This window comes from Rhinolophus sinicus, linkage group LG15 (assembly GCF_036562045.2).
Source record: "Rhinolophus sinicus isolate RSC01 linkage group LG15, ASM3656204v1, whole genome shotgun sequence".
Classification (NCBI taxonomy): Eukaryota; Metazoa; Chordata; class Mammalia; order Chiroptera; family Rhinolophidae; genus Rhinolophus; species Rhinolophus sinicus.
In genome coordinates this window covers 27,208,038-27,222,367 of record NC_133764.1, presented here as the reverse complement: position 1 = coordinate 27,222,367, position 14,330 = coordinate 27,208,038, and the positions used below count along the sequence as shown (strand labels likewise).

Sequence of the window (14,330 nt, the reverse complement as noted above, 5' to 3'; positions counted from 1 at the left end):
TATTTTTCCTTTAACAAATTCCATCTGACGGTTTGAGATACAGACTTTGATAAAACTTACATTTTCTGAAGTCTGTCACCTGCCCCTGCTTCCCTCTGCCTGTGTGTTTATTGGCAAGTCTGGGAAGCTAAATAACCTTCAACTGGTGGTACTTTTTTAGTACATAATTTATTCTAGTTTCTACTCACTTGCAAAATTTGGAAATAATGCAAACTAATATGTAGTTACCCCAGGGGATCTTTACATTTCTCTGCGATTACACTAACAGCGCATAAACAAATGATATGTTTTAGCTGATACTTGAGGGTTCTTTGGAAAACCTTGGTTAGATGCCATCTGGTCCTTTATAAAACCTTAGAGTTTTGGAAGAATTACTGTATCTTAATTTTTTTCCATTAGACAATGAGGAATTTCAACCTTAAACCACATGATTAGTATTTTTTACCTGAAAGTGTCTATAAGTCTCACTAACCCTCAACCCAATCCTCCCTTCCATTTAAAAGCTAGGGAGGTAACAGTGCTGGTCTAATACTAATTTCCAGAATGTTCCAAGCATATAAGGTTTCAGGGATAAATGTAAGCTTTTATACACCTGATTTATAAAGAAACAAATCTTTCTTTCATTAAGAGCTACCACCTCTTCTTTGTTAGAAAATCTGATCGTGTAAATATACTATATTTAAAGCATTTAAGTCACTTTCAAAATAACTGTTGGGATATTATATTAAAAATTAAGAACGAGACTGAAATATTTGGATGTTTTTCATATCTCCTTCAGTAATTCTAGTATCTGACAGTAAATTTAAAGCATTGTAGTATTCAAGAAGGCAATGATAGTTTATTTTGTTAGCATTCCTTTCAATTCATGTTCTGTTTGCTTTCACCTGACTTTTGACTTGAACTGCCCTAAATAACAGAGATTGGAGGACGGTAAGAAGGAGAAATGGGTGATCTAGCGAAGCATCAAGAAGAGTATTCTCAGAACTTTATATAAGACTGACGTAATTTCTGTATGAAAAATTTCTTTATAATAAATATTTTGAGTTTTATAGCTTGCCTAATCTATTTGTTTGTCTTTACAGCAAGACAGATCGGCTTGCCAAAGGATCAGAATGTTACCAAAAGAGCCTTAGTTTAAATCCTTTCCTCTGGTCCCCCTTTGAATCGTTATGTGAAATAGGTAGGTTTGTAGAGGTGGTTGGGGGAGAGATCCCCCATTACCTCTTCCTTTTTTACCCCCTGCTTAGTTTTTGAAAAATGATACAAATTATCCACAAGAAAAATATTTTTCAAAGCTAAGGTTTGTTAAAATTGAGAACAAGAAATAAGGTAGCTATGTCTCAGGAATAATGTGGCCTTTCTTTTGTCCTCTAGAATGAGTTGTATTATAACACTAGCCAAAATAGCTTTTCGGGTAAGGAAAGAAATGAATAGCATTCCCAAAGCAGAAACTGTTACATAAGTAAGACCTGGAATATATGGGGCGAGAGTATCTCGGTATATATGCTGTGGGATAGATGAAGGATCATTTTAAAACATTGTCGTGTCTATATACATGGAAGCGCTTAAAGCTCTACTGTAATATCTACTGGGTTTCAACTCTCCACCCTCACTCCTTACCTTGAGCAAAATGAGATCTAGATCTTTGCTTTAAAACAAACAAATCTGCATTTTCCTCGGATTTATTATATTTAAAATCAATGTTATTGCAGTGTAGTTTACTTCCTAAATTTACAGCTTTATCTTAGGGGTAAACTTTTGCAATAAATTGATGGATGGGCTTTTGGGAGGTAAATTTGATTAGCTGAAACAGACAGGAGAACTTTAAAACTCTGGATAAGGGCTTATTTCCACTTATTTATGCATAGCGGAGAAAAAACAAAAATCCTCATTTCTTTAGAACTTTTTTTTTTCCCTTCACAGGTGAAAAGCCAGATCCTGACCAAACGTTTAAATTAACATCTTTACAGAACTTTAGCAGCTGTCTGCCCAACTCTTGCACAACAGTAGTATCTAATCATAATTTATCTCACAGACAGCCTGAGACAGTTCTTACGGAAACACCCCAGGACACAATTGTAAGTGTATCATATGCTAGTATTCAAAATATTATGAAAACAAAAAAGAATGATCTGAACTAAATAATGTATTGTAAATGACATGGTAGAAATTTTCTGTTTCAGGAATTAAACAGACTGAATTTAGAATCTTCCAATTCGAAGTATTCCTTGAATACAGATTCCTCAGTGTCTTATATTGATTCAGCTGTAATTTCACCAGATACTGTCCCTCTTGGAACAGGAACTTCCATATTATCTAAACAGGTTCAAAATAAACCAAAAACTGGTCGAAGCTTATTAGGAGGACCAGCTGCTCTTAGCCCATTAACCCCCAGGTAAGACAAGCAAAAGATAGTTTAAAATGCGCTGTAATATTAAATGATCTTATAATAATTCATATTATTAGTAATATAAATTAACATGAACAGCAACTTCTAAATCATGGAAATAGAGGCATTTAATAAGTCAATAATGGATCTATTCTGTTTTCAGAAAATGAAGTAAAAAAAGTACAGTGCCTGTGACTAAAAAATTAATATTAAATATTGGAGAAAATTTTAAACTCAAATATGCCTTATTCATCTAGTGTTTGCATTAAAAGATAGTGTCTTTATGGCTGTGCATCACTGAATAGCAGTAAACCTCTTGAAATGTCGGAATGCTTATGATATAATCAGAGTGATACCAGTGGTTATTGTTAAAGTGCTGTTTTCCAAAACATGGAGGAAGGAATGACACCTATCAATATGAAATATTTTGTCAAAATTAATAGATGTATATGCATGTGTAAATATAGGAACCCAGCCCAGAGGATACACACCTAAAATTATCAAAATAAAATTATGTGTTAGAACAGGCTATGAATTGGGTCCCAGGGCCAGGGAGCTAATAAAATAGCATAACCATGAGATTACAACTCATTGACCCACAAATGGATTCAATGGTCTCTAGAGACATTTTCTGTATAATAGTGTCTAAATTCCAAGAATTTGAAGTAATTTGATCATTTGGAACTTAGCTTTTACAAAGCCACTCTTTACTTCTAATAAATCTCCAGAGATCAGTAGTTGCTGCTCAGTTTAGTCTTGTTTGATTGATTTTTTAAATTTTAGTTATGGTGGGTGGAATAGTCTACATTCACGGCTTATTTTTAATCTGCCCCTTAGATCCTCACTGCCCCCAAGACTGATTTGCCATTCTCTTCCTTTTAGACCTTCTAATTTAAGTATACTGCTGCTTTATATATGCCTTGATGACTTTTTGACACCTTGATTTCAACCTCTTCTCAGTTTTGGGATTTTGCCATTAGAAACCCCAAGTCCTGGAGATGGATCCTATTTACAAAACTACACTAATACATCTTCTGTAATTGACGTGCCACCCACCGGAGCCCCTTCAAAAAAGGTATTTTCCATGTAAAATACAATTTTGGTATTGATGAAAGAAATTCATGTAAAATTCCAGTCTGTTAAAAGCATTGTCAGAGAAACTCTAACCTTATATAATTGTTGCTGCCTTAGAGTTGTTGATCTGAATGTAAAAGGTTATCATTCTCTTAGCCTCCTGGTTATAGTTGGAGACACAAAGCTGGTTGCTCTTTTGGCCACATAAAATTATAACTCAAAAGTATAGTTTATTTCAGCATAGAGCACATACAGATTTTTACTTTTAATTTCCTTTTTTTTAAATGAAATTCAGGTTGTTTCTGTCACTTGGAATATAAATAAGAAATTATACCTGCCATAGTTTTTACTTGTCCCCACCTTTTGTTTTTTGGTTATACTAACATTAAAATGAAAAAAAGATTGACTTGCATAAAGCCAGCTGTTTCCGATAATAAAATTCTTATCGTGGACCCTCATGGATGTGTAGTAAATTCATAGTGAATGTGTAATAAAATAAAAACTACTTGACAGTATTTTTATAGTAAATACTGTGACAAGTTTTGAGACTCTTTATGTTCTTTTATAAAGGTCTATGGCCAAAGTAGTAAAGGCCAAAGTGCCATTTACTTAAAGGATATCTGTGGTGCAGGGTATCTTCTGTGAGAATTAAAGTAGTTTATGTATGTAAAATGCGAGTTGTTGTGCTTAACAGATGTTTAAGAAATGGAAGCTAAATAAGTCAGACTAGTATGTGAATGACTGATATAGCCCCTTTACTCTCCTAGAGACTTATTTCTTCTTGGTTTTATTCTTTTACTTCCTTAGAGTGTGTAAAAATGTTTTTCTGTATTAGCTCCTTAATGAGTGATAATAGGAAATCCAAGAGTGGTATGAAAGGGGACTACAAAGTAGTTAATGTGTGGATAATTTTAAATGTGATTTCTAAAAGTAGGCAACTACCTGCCATTGTACTGTTAAAGGGAGTGAAATATAATTGTGGAAATTAATTTATTACAGTTATAAGAAGGCATAGTAGCATGGTAGTTAGCAAAACCAGGCAAGCCACAAGTTAGGCAGTGAAGAGGTATATGATTTCAGTGCCCAGATAATAAAAGGCATTTATTGTCTCATCCCCTTATGCTTCTGTTCTCTTGTTACCTGATTGCAAGACAGTCTTAGAAAAGCTATACTTGTAGGTCTGTATGCAGTATCAACTAAAAATATCAAACCAAGTAGTGAGTGCAGTACATACTTCTTTGTTAAATAAGGAAGGACCAGACTTGACTTGAAGTTTTGTCCCTTGGGTGAATGGAGGAGGAGGAGGAAGATGAAGGAGTATAAAGTTTTATTTTGAGGTAGGGGTAGACTAGATAAAAATATTCAGTGGATAGTTAGTCATAGAGGAAAGAATATGGCCTGGTGATAGAAATAATAATTAAGGCTTTAAAAATGGCCGTGCTCTCCTAGGGAAAGTGGAGCACATTAGTGGAAGAAACAGGGGCCAACAAATCAAGAGGTAAGACAAATAATAAAGATACTATGCTATTTTGGAAGTTATACAAAGTTTCAAAAAGGAAGGGATGATGAGTGATGATGAATGCAGGAAAGACCAAAATAAGTCTTTCATATCTGGTGAGAAAATGATTATTAGTGATTATTTGTAATGTGCGATTTGAGAATTATGTATAGTGGCTACCAAAGTAGCAGTTAAGTTCTGAAGAAAATTATCTCATAGTAAAAAAATTTTAAATATCCATTAACAGTAGTCATAGATCACTTTATAAAGAAGCTAAGTGAGAAAGTGAATAGAAATAAGGTGATAAATTAGAAAAGACAGGGGCAAGCAAAGGTTTTTTTATCCCTCTCCAAGGGAACAGAGACTAGTTAATGAAAGATTAAATACACCAGAAAGAAATATTAACTCTAAGAACAATATCCTTAGAATCTGGAAAATAATTGGACGATTTCATTTTTAATCTACTCTAACTACTGTAGGTTTCCCCTGCTATCCAAAAGTAGAGCATTCATGAAACCTTTGTAAGCCAAAATGGCTTGAAGCAGACGCAGTTACCATTAATTTAGATGGAAAAATTTTGAGGATTCCCAGACCCAAAATTCAGCGCACGCACACTGTCTTTATTTCATTCACCAGGATTGAAACACTTAATTACATCCAGTTATTCGCTAAGCATAACATCCTTTCGAGCTCTCTTAGGCTCACCTGATACTTTAGGGCACATCTTGCTAACAGATGCACAAAATAAAATGCGATAAAGCACAGATGCTCACACACCCAATTCAAAGCTATGGCAGCTCAATGTCGAAATGCTGAGTGTAGTTCCCAGGGAAGGAGCTTGGTGGTGCCACTCTCGCTGCCAGGGGCTCACGATGCTTCTCTAACAGCTCGCGGCAAAAGAAACGCTGAACACTGTTTTTGCTTTTCACTATTTTCATAAAAGGGAAAATTCGATTTCTTTTGGTTTTTGAAAACAGGTACTAATGTAGGTCTTTTGTAAACGCTAAGTTGTGTAACATGAACTTTCAAAAGGTGGGAAATACCTATATAGAACTGTTTTTGGCAAAGAAGGAATATAAAATCTTACTGTATTATTACTTTTAATGTATACTAAGTTAGAGCCTAAATCTTGAGTCTATAGCTGTCTTAAAATTCTTTAGCACTTAACCCCAATTGGAAAAGATGTGTAATGAATGGCTTCCAGGAATTTTGAGCCTTTCCTTAGGAAACTAAAGTGAAAGATGAAAGGATAGTATAAAGATAAAAATACCGAGGTTAAAATGTAGAAATAGGCTGATGTTCTTTCTAATGATATAAGTAATGACATTAATAGTTTGTGTTTTCAGATGACAGTATATATTATGAAATCTTAGGGGAAATGTAGATGGGAGCATCATGGTGTCTTTTATCATTTACAGTGCAGTTTATAATTCACAAACCTTAGACTTTTTCTGTTTTACAGTCTGTTGCCAGAATCGGCCAAACTGGAACAAAGTCTGTCTTCTCACAGAGTGGAAATAGTCGAGAGGTAACTCCAGTTCTTGTTGCACAGACACAAAGTTCTGGCCCACAAACAAGGTATTTATTACGGTGTCATTATTTGATATTGTTCAGCTTTTCCTCCTATAACATGATTATGATTATACTTCAATTTAGGCAGATTTTGACTCTCAAAAATTCTAGAATGACTTACAAATTTTGAATACAAGTATGTCAGATTTGAGATTTCTAATTTGCTGAAAAGGCTGGTGTAATTTTTAGTTGTGTATTATAATGCAAATCAAGACAAGAATTAGCTGAAATACCTTTTTAAGTTTACTCTCATGAATTTGTTTAAACTGGATATTCTGAACACTCCTCCAAAATAATTTTCTTATTTACATGACTTTCTCCATTGGTCAAGTTACAGGTAGGCTTCATTCTCCTGTCCCCTATTATACCTTTCTGTAAACAGATCGTAAAATTAATCTTCCAGTAAATCTTCAAATAATGAATTCATTTCCACACAGAAATGGTGTTAAATGGGATTTCTTTTCCTATTCAAGGACTCAACAATAAATTGCAGCTAATATTTTAAAAGATACAACTCTGTCTCCTAAAATAGTGAACATGTACTAGTAAGTCTTAAAACAGTCACACATGTGCATATACCTTGACTGTAAAAGGCTTCAATATTTCTAAAATTCCAGGAAGGTGAGTGTCATTATGAGTGCCAGCTCTAGACAAGTGACAGTGATTGCCTGGGACTCAGTTATGAGAAGGAGCCTGAGGCCTCCTGCAGAGTAACATTATATAGGCTGAGTATATGCTAGTGCTAAAGAATATATAAGCAATTTCTTACACATTTCACTTAAAACTAAACAAATACATATTATGTTCATTATAATGAGCATCAACTGTTAATAATTTTGTGTTCTTTGTATTATTGATTCCATTTTATCTCCTTTATTGCCTATATTATTTTCCTACAGCTACTGTAACAGAGTACCATATACTGGATAGCTTAAAACAACAGAAATTTATTCACTCACAGTTCTACGTACCATAATCCAAAATTAAGACGTTGATAGGGCCATGCAACCTCTGAAGCCTCTAGATAGGGATCCTTCCTTTCCTTTTTCAGCTTCTGGCAGCCCTAGGCATTCCTTAGTTTGTGGTAGCGTAATTCAGGATCTGCCTCCATCCCCATATGGCCATCTTCCCTGGGTGCCTCTGTATCCAACTTTCCCTCTTATTTTAAGGACATCAGTAATTTGAATTATGGCCCACCCTAATGACCTCACCTTGGCTACAACGACTCTATTTCCAAATAAGGTCCCATTCACAGGTACTGGGGGGTAGGAATTCAACATACCTTTTGGGGAGATAACAATTCAACACATAATATTTATTACCAGTTACTCTTCATTTTTTATTTTTAGAGGTTGTTTTAGGGTTTATAGCATACATTTTAAATTATCAAAGATTACCTTCTAGTAATAATACGCCAAGTCAGGTATAATATAAAACCTTATTACAGTATATTTTTATGCTCCTCTCCCAGTCTTTATGCTATTGTTGTCATATAGTTTGCTTCTAAGTGTTATAAACCACAGCGTGCATTGTAGTTTTTGCCTTAGTTATATAGAATTTTTTTGAATAAGGAAAAGAAGTCTATTTTATATTTAGTCACATATTTACAATTTTTGGTGCTCTTTATTTCTTTCTGTAGATCTAAATTTCAATTTCGTATCCTTTTCCTTCATCTTTAAAGGCTTCCTTTAACATTTCCTGTAGTCCAGGTCTGCAGATAATGAATTTTTTTAGCATTTGTATGTCAGAAGAAAGTTTTTATTTCACTTTCTTTTTTCAATTACAGTTGACATCCAACATTATTTTTTGTTTTAGAAAGAATTTTTCACTGGATATAGACTTCTAGTTGACAGTTTTTTTTTTCTGTTTAAAGATTTTACTGTACTGTCTTCTAGCCTGCATTGTGTTTGACAAGTCTGCTGCCCTTCTCATTTTTGTTCCTCTATATATAATTAATACCTCTTTTCTCTGTTTTAAGATACCCTCTGTCACTGATTTTAAGCCATTTGATTATGTTGTGGTGTAGTGTACTTTTCTTCTTTTTTGGCCTTCAGATTCATTGAGCTTCTTGGATCTGAGTTTATCATTTTCATCAATTTAGCTTATCTCTACCATTATTTTTTCAAATAATTTTGCTGTCCACGTACGTGTGCTCTCTCCTTCTGGGACTCCAAGTACTTGTATGTTAGACTATTTTCAATTGTCCCACAGTTCACCAATACTGTTCATTTTGTTTCCAGTCTTCTTCCTCTGTTTCATTTTGGATAGTGTTTATTGCTATGTCTTCAAATTGACTTGTCTTTTCTTTTGCAGTGTCTAATCTGCTGTTAATCCCATTTTGTGTGTGTGTGTGTGTGTGTGTGTGTGTGTGTGTGTGTGTGTGTTTATATATAAATTTTTGTCTTAGGCATTCTGTCTTTCATCTTTAGAATTTTGATTTGGTTCTCTCCTTAACATGCCCATTCCTTCTTCTACCTTTTTGACCATATGGAATATATTTATAATAGTTCTTTTAATGACCTTGTCTACTAAGTCTTACTGGGTCATTTCTAGGTCTGTTTTATTTTTTTGTTGATTGGTTTTTCTCTATAGGTTATGGTATCCTGCTTCTTTGTATACCTAGTATTTGATTGAATGCCAGTTATTGGAAATTTTACATTTTTGAGGGATGGACTTTTTTGTATTCTTTTGAGTATATTTAAGTTTTGTTCTGGGAAGCAGTTAAGTTACTTGTTAGCATTTTATCCTTTTAGGTCTTGCTTTTGGTAGTTGGGGCAAGAGCAACCGTAAGTCTGGACAAATTTTGCCCTTTGAGTACTCTACTTAATGGCCTATTTAGTATGAACTTTCTTTACTTTGACTATTGAAAATGTGAACTATTCTTAGCCCAAGGTGAGCTCCAAGAATTATTCTGCCTGCTTATTTCCAGTAGTTCTTTCCCCAGATTCAGGGAGTTTCCTTGCTTCAATAGTGTAAAGCAATTCTGATGCTACCTACCCAGACTTAGCATTGACTCTGCAGGCTAAGGCCAGAGTCCCAACGAGATTGTCATCAAGGCTCGTTGACTTGCCAGTTGAAAGTTCAGAGGTTCCCCAGGCCACCCGCACTCTGACCAACTGCCTACAAATTTGAGGAGTCCCACTACCCCCTGAGGTTTAATAATTTTCTAGAACAACTCACAGAATCTAGGCTATACTTAACAGTTTTATTATAAAGGATCCAAAGCCAGATCAGAGAAATGAGGCCCATAGGATAAGGGATGGGAGGGTCCTGAACACAGAACTTCTGTGTCCTCCCTGTGAAATCAAGATGTGTTACCCTCTCGGCACTTTGGTATCTTCACCAACCAGGAAGTGCAACAAGCTTTGATGTTCAGAGTTTTTGTTGGGGTTTCATTATGTAGGCATGATAGATTGCCATCATTGCCCACATGACTGAGCTCAGTCTCCAGCCCCCCTCCCCGTCTGGAAGATGTCAGGCTGATATCACATGGCTCAACGCCCCAGCCCTCTAATCACATGGTTGATCTTTCCGACATGGCCAGCCCCTCGTCTTGAAACTCATCTGGGGTAGTTTCAGCAGTGGAACACTTACACTGGTCAGTTTTCAGTTGAAGACTAGGGACGCCTCCTGCAGATCTTTGAAGCTCCCCTCTTTGTAGCTCTCTCCTTTCAGGTACTCTGACCTGCAATTCTAGCTGCCTTGGCTTCCCTGAATTCTTCACATTTTCTTCTCAACACAGGGAGACCTCTGAACTCTGTTTATGTTCTCCATCCCTGCACTGCATCCTCAGAACTTTCCTCAGACACATGCTGCCTGCTCTCCAGTGTCTGAAAAGCATTGTTGTGTGTATTTGTTCAGTGTGATACTTGCTTAAGATGGGAGAATAAATCTGGTTCATATTACTTCTTCATAATTGGCAGCAGAAGTCTGTTCTTTTATTTAGAAAGTTATTTTTTTAGAAATGATTGGAATAGCACAATACTCTTAGCTAAATCACCCAAGAAAGTTTTTGTCATCATTTTCTCCACATATGCTAGCCTCTAAAAATCATTCCTATAACTTTCCAAGGCATTATTTATAACTAGTAGGATATTCCATATTTTATTACAAAGCCATAAAATGATGCTAGTTACAAAAACTTTTTTTAACAAGTATTTAATATAACTAGCACATAATCACATTAGTAAGTGGGGTGCAAACATATTGAATGCATATTTTTTAATATACCTGAGTTGAAGCAATAGTTAATGATCATAAACTCAGTTTTTTAAAAAGTCTACGTTTATAATTTTTTTTTAGTACAACACCTCAGGTATTGAGCCCCACTATCACATCTCCCCCAAATGCACTGCCTCGAAGAAGTTCACGACTTTTTACTAGTGACAGCTCTACAACCAAGGTAATTGAAAGATTTCTGTATGTCACATTTGCTTAATGCTTCTGCCTCTAAAGTTTCTGTTCATCAATGACTCAATCTCTAATAAATAAATTAGGTGAGTGTTTAAAATTTTTTTAATGTTTTTTTAATTTGAAGGGCCGTCTATAACATTTGTAAATTTTCTTGGGCCTTTAATGAATATTTTATAATATTGTTGAAATGACAAATTGTGATGAAGAGCAGATCAGTGGTTATTAGGAGTTAAGACTCAAGGGAGGTGTGACTATGAAAGCATAGCACCAGGGAATTTCTTTGTGTTCTGGTAGGACAGTCCTGTATCTATTGTGGCAGTTGATTACACAAATCCATACATGTGATAAAATTCATAGAACTATGCACACCAAAAAAACAGATGCATGTAAAAGTTGATGAAATCCAAATAAGATCTGTAGTTTAGTTGATAGTATTGTACCAATACTATATTGTTTAGTTGATAGTATTGGATGATGTAGTATAGTTATTTCAGATATTATCATTAGTGAAAATTGGGGGGAAAATATATGGAAATGGTTTTTTTGCACATTTCTTTGCACAGTTGAGGGCCTTGTTATGCCTCTGGTAAATTGTTTTGGCCCATTGACAAATATTATGGACAATCTTTAACTCTGACACATAAAGATCAACAGTTTTATGATGCCCTGAGACTATTAGGTAGTATTGCATCCACTTATTTTCTTATTTTTCAATAATAAATGAAAGTGATATGCTTTCAGAAAAGAGCAATAGTATTAGATTGGTGCAAAAGTAATTGTGGTTTTGCAATTTTTAACCTTTTAAACCACAGTTACTTTTGCACCAACCTAATATATTTAATGCTAATTTACCCTAAATACTAGTTAGTTAATACGATCTATTTTCAGAATTATTTCATTTAAAATTAAATGACTTTGAAGACTTGCTTTATAAAATATCTTCCGAGAAAAATATACATCAGTCAACATTGTATATTTATTTGTATCTAATATTTGAAAAAGCGTTGGGGGAATGTCTAAAATACATGAGTGTAACAAGTGTGGGGCTTTCCTCCTTTTTACAGGAGAATAGCAAAAAATTGAAAATGAAGTTTCCACCTAAAATTCCAAACAGAAAAACAAAAAGTAAAACTAATAAAGGAGGAATAACTCAACCAAACATAAATGATAGCCTGGAAATTACAAAATTGGACTCTTCCATCATTTCAGAAGGAAAAATCTCCACTATCACACCCCAGATCCAGGCATTTAATCTACAGAAAGCAGCAGCAGGTCTGTTTTAAATGCTTAATATCTTTTTATTTTATTTTATTTTATTCACTTATTTTAAGTAAATTTCCTTATGTTCATTAAAGTTCCTTCATTTTTTTCTAGATAGATGTTGGAATTTTTAATGAATTATTTTGTAATTAGCCTTTCTAGAAAACAACTGTTGCATTGTGTTTTTCTCCTTTGTTTACTACATTGTTTTCTCCTAGAAGGTTTGATGAGCCTTCTTCGTGAAATGGGGAAAGGTTATTTAGCTTTGTGTTCATACAACTGCAAAGAAGCTATAAATATCTTGAGCCACCTACCTTCTCATCACTACAATACTGGTTGGGTACTGTGCCAAATTGGAAGGGCCTATTTTGAACTTTCAGAGTACATGCAAGTAAGTATAGAAAACTGTTATATATGCCTTTGTACAGATAATTTAAATTTAATTAAAATGCCTATGCTTGAGAAGTCTAGGTCTAAAAGGTCAATATTTATTATATAATGTCTATATTTTCTTTGTATATTTATAATTTTTAAATACAGTTCTTTCTTTGTGTTAAGATGTGAGTAATTTAAATTCTTTGGGATTACTTGAGATAGATTTGTAGAGAACCCAAGACATCCATATATTCTTGTGTGGAACATTTATACTCAGTTGGATCTGAAAATATATACCATATAATAGATATTTATAGTCAAAATTCTACTATATTCAGAGTTCTTAGTGAAATGAATTTTTGGCATTTAATATATTTTATAAACTTAAAGGATGCTATGAAGAAAATTGTGTGTAATTGAGGACACAGTGTCCTTATTACAATTTATCCTTTAAATTTTAATTTTATTTATACCAGAAAAGAAGATGATTAACCTAAAGCCAAAGAAAATTCTAACTTTCAATTTGTTTCCTCTCCAATTCTCCTTCCAAAGCATTTTCTCCTCCTACCCTCTATACTTAAAAAACAAAACCTTAAGAAGCCTATATATTAATAAAATTTGTCTAATATAAATTATTTAAAGTTGATAATAAGGTTACTTCTTGGCCTATCTACTTTCAGTTCATTTATTCAGTGTATTTTGAGTGCATGTCATGTCCTACACTCACTTCCAGACTCTGTAATTAGACAGATATTGCTTGCCTTCATAGAGCTTACATTCTAATTTTAGTATAAGAGATAGATTAGCGGCCAATAAGTATATAAAGAAAGACAGGTGGCAGGAAGCCCTAGGAAGAGGAAATGAAGTATGGTAAGGAAACTGGGGGACAGTACAGTATGGTGCTATTTTTTAAAAAGCATGCTCAGAAAAAGAATGTTACACATCCCTTTACGAGCCATGCAAAGATCTAGAGGTGAAGTGTTCTTCCAGGTGGATAATAAATGCAGAAGATACCTGTTCGTGTAATTTTGTACACTAAAGGAAAATAGCTGTAGATAGAAAGCCTCATTGATTGCTTGAACATCCGTATTTGGATTACGGTCCTTTACTGGTACACAGGCAAAAGCTGTATTTGGCAAGCCCTTTTCAAAATTATTTATTGTTTCACAGGTAATTTAAAATACGTGAATTTTGTTGTTTCCCCTAATTATAGAGCAGATATATAGACACAAATATTTAACTAAAGGAAGCCTTTGTTTTGACTTAATTTTAAGAGGGTTTTGTGTGTGTGTGTGTGTGTGTGTGTGTGTGTGTTCCATTTTTCTTCTTTTCTACACCACAATTACCTCACAAGAAGCAATAGATTCTGAAAAATTTGAAACCAAAAAGTTTCCAAAACCTGTATTTAGCTGGTGGTTAGGTCTGTCTTATAACCAATGCCTATTTTTAAAAATGCCCCTTTGAAAAACTTACCTGTATAACTTTTAAGGGATTTCAGAGAAATTACAAATCATCAAATTAGCCTAGATAGCGTAAGGCCATTTCTTAGAATTAAGTTCCTAATTTTATAAATACTATTTCCTTATTTTCTATCATCTTTATTTCATTAAGAACAGACCAGATATTCCTTAATTCTAAACTAAGTTTGACTTTCAGAATTTTGAACTTACTGAATCAATAAACTAGGGAACAAATTGGTTTTATATAACCCAAAGTGTCAAACTTCAGGGGAAGAGAAGCACAGTTCCG

General features: G+C 34.1%; 1 protein-coding gene across 4 annotated transcripts in view; it reads left to right on the top strand.

Moving 5' to 3' along the window:
- Window positions 1–14,330, top strand: part of CDC27 (cell division cycle 27) — a 59,921-nt gene that overhangs the window by 28,603 nt on the left and 16,988 nt on the right. For 2 of the 4 annotated variants that reach the window (XM_074320856.1, XM_019732997.2), the window contains exons 5-12: window positions 1,083–1,180; window positions 1,924–2,078; window positions 2,184–2,395; window positions 3,350–3,464; window positions 6,424–6,539; window positions 10,836–10,935; window positions 12,011–12,218; window positions 12,428–12,597. In XM_074320856.1, the coding sequence (XP_074176957.1) occupies window positions 1,083–1,180; window positions 1,924–2,078; window positions 2,184–2,395; window positions 3,350–3,464; window positions 6,424–6,539; window positions 10,836–10,935; window positions 12,011–12,218; window positions 12,428–12,597 (1,174 nt within the window). Of the gene's footprint in view, window positions 1–1,082; window positions 1,181–1,923; window positions 2,079–2,183; window positions 2,396–3,349; window positions 3,465–6,423; window positions 6,540–10,835; window positions 10,936–12,010; window positions 12,219–12,424; window positions 12,598–14,330 lie in introns of all 4 variants that reach the window. The other 2 variants (XM_074320855.1, XM_019732996.2) reach the window with 1 other exon arrangement.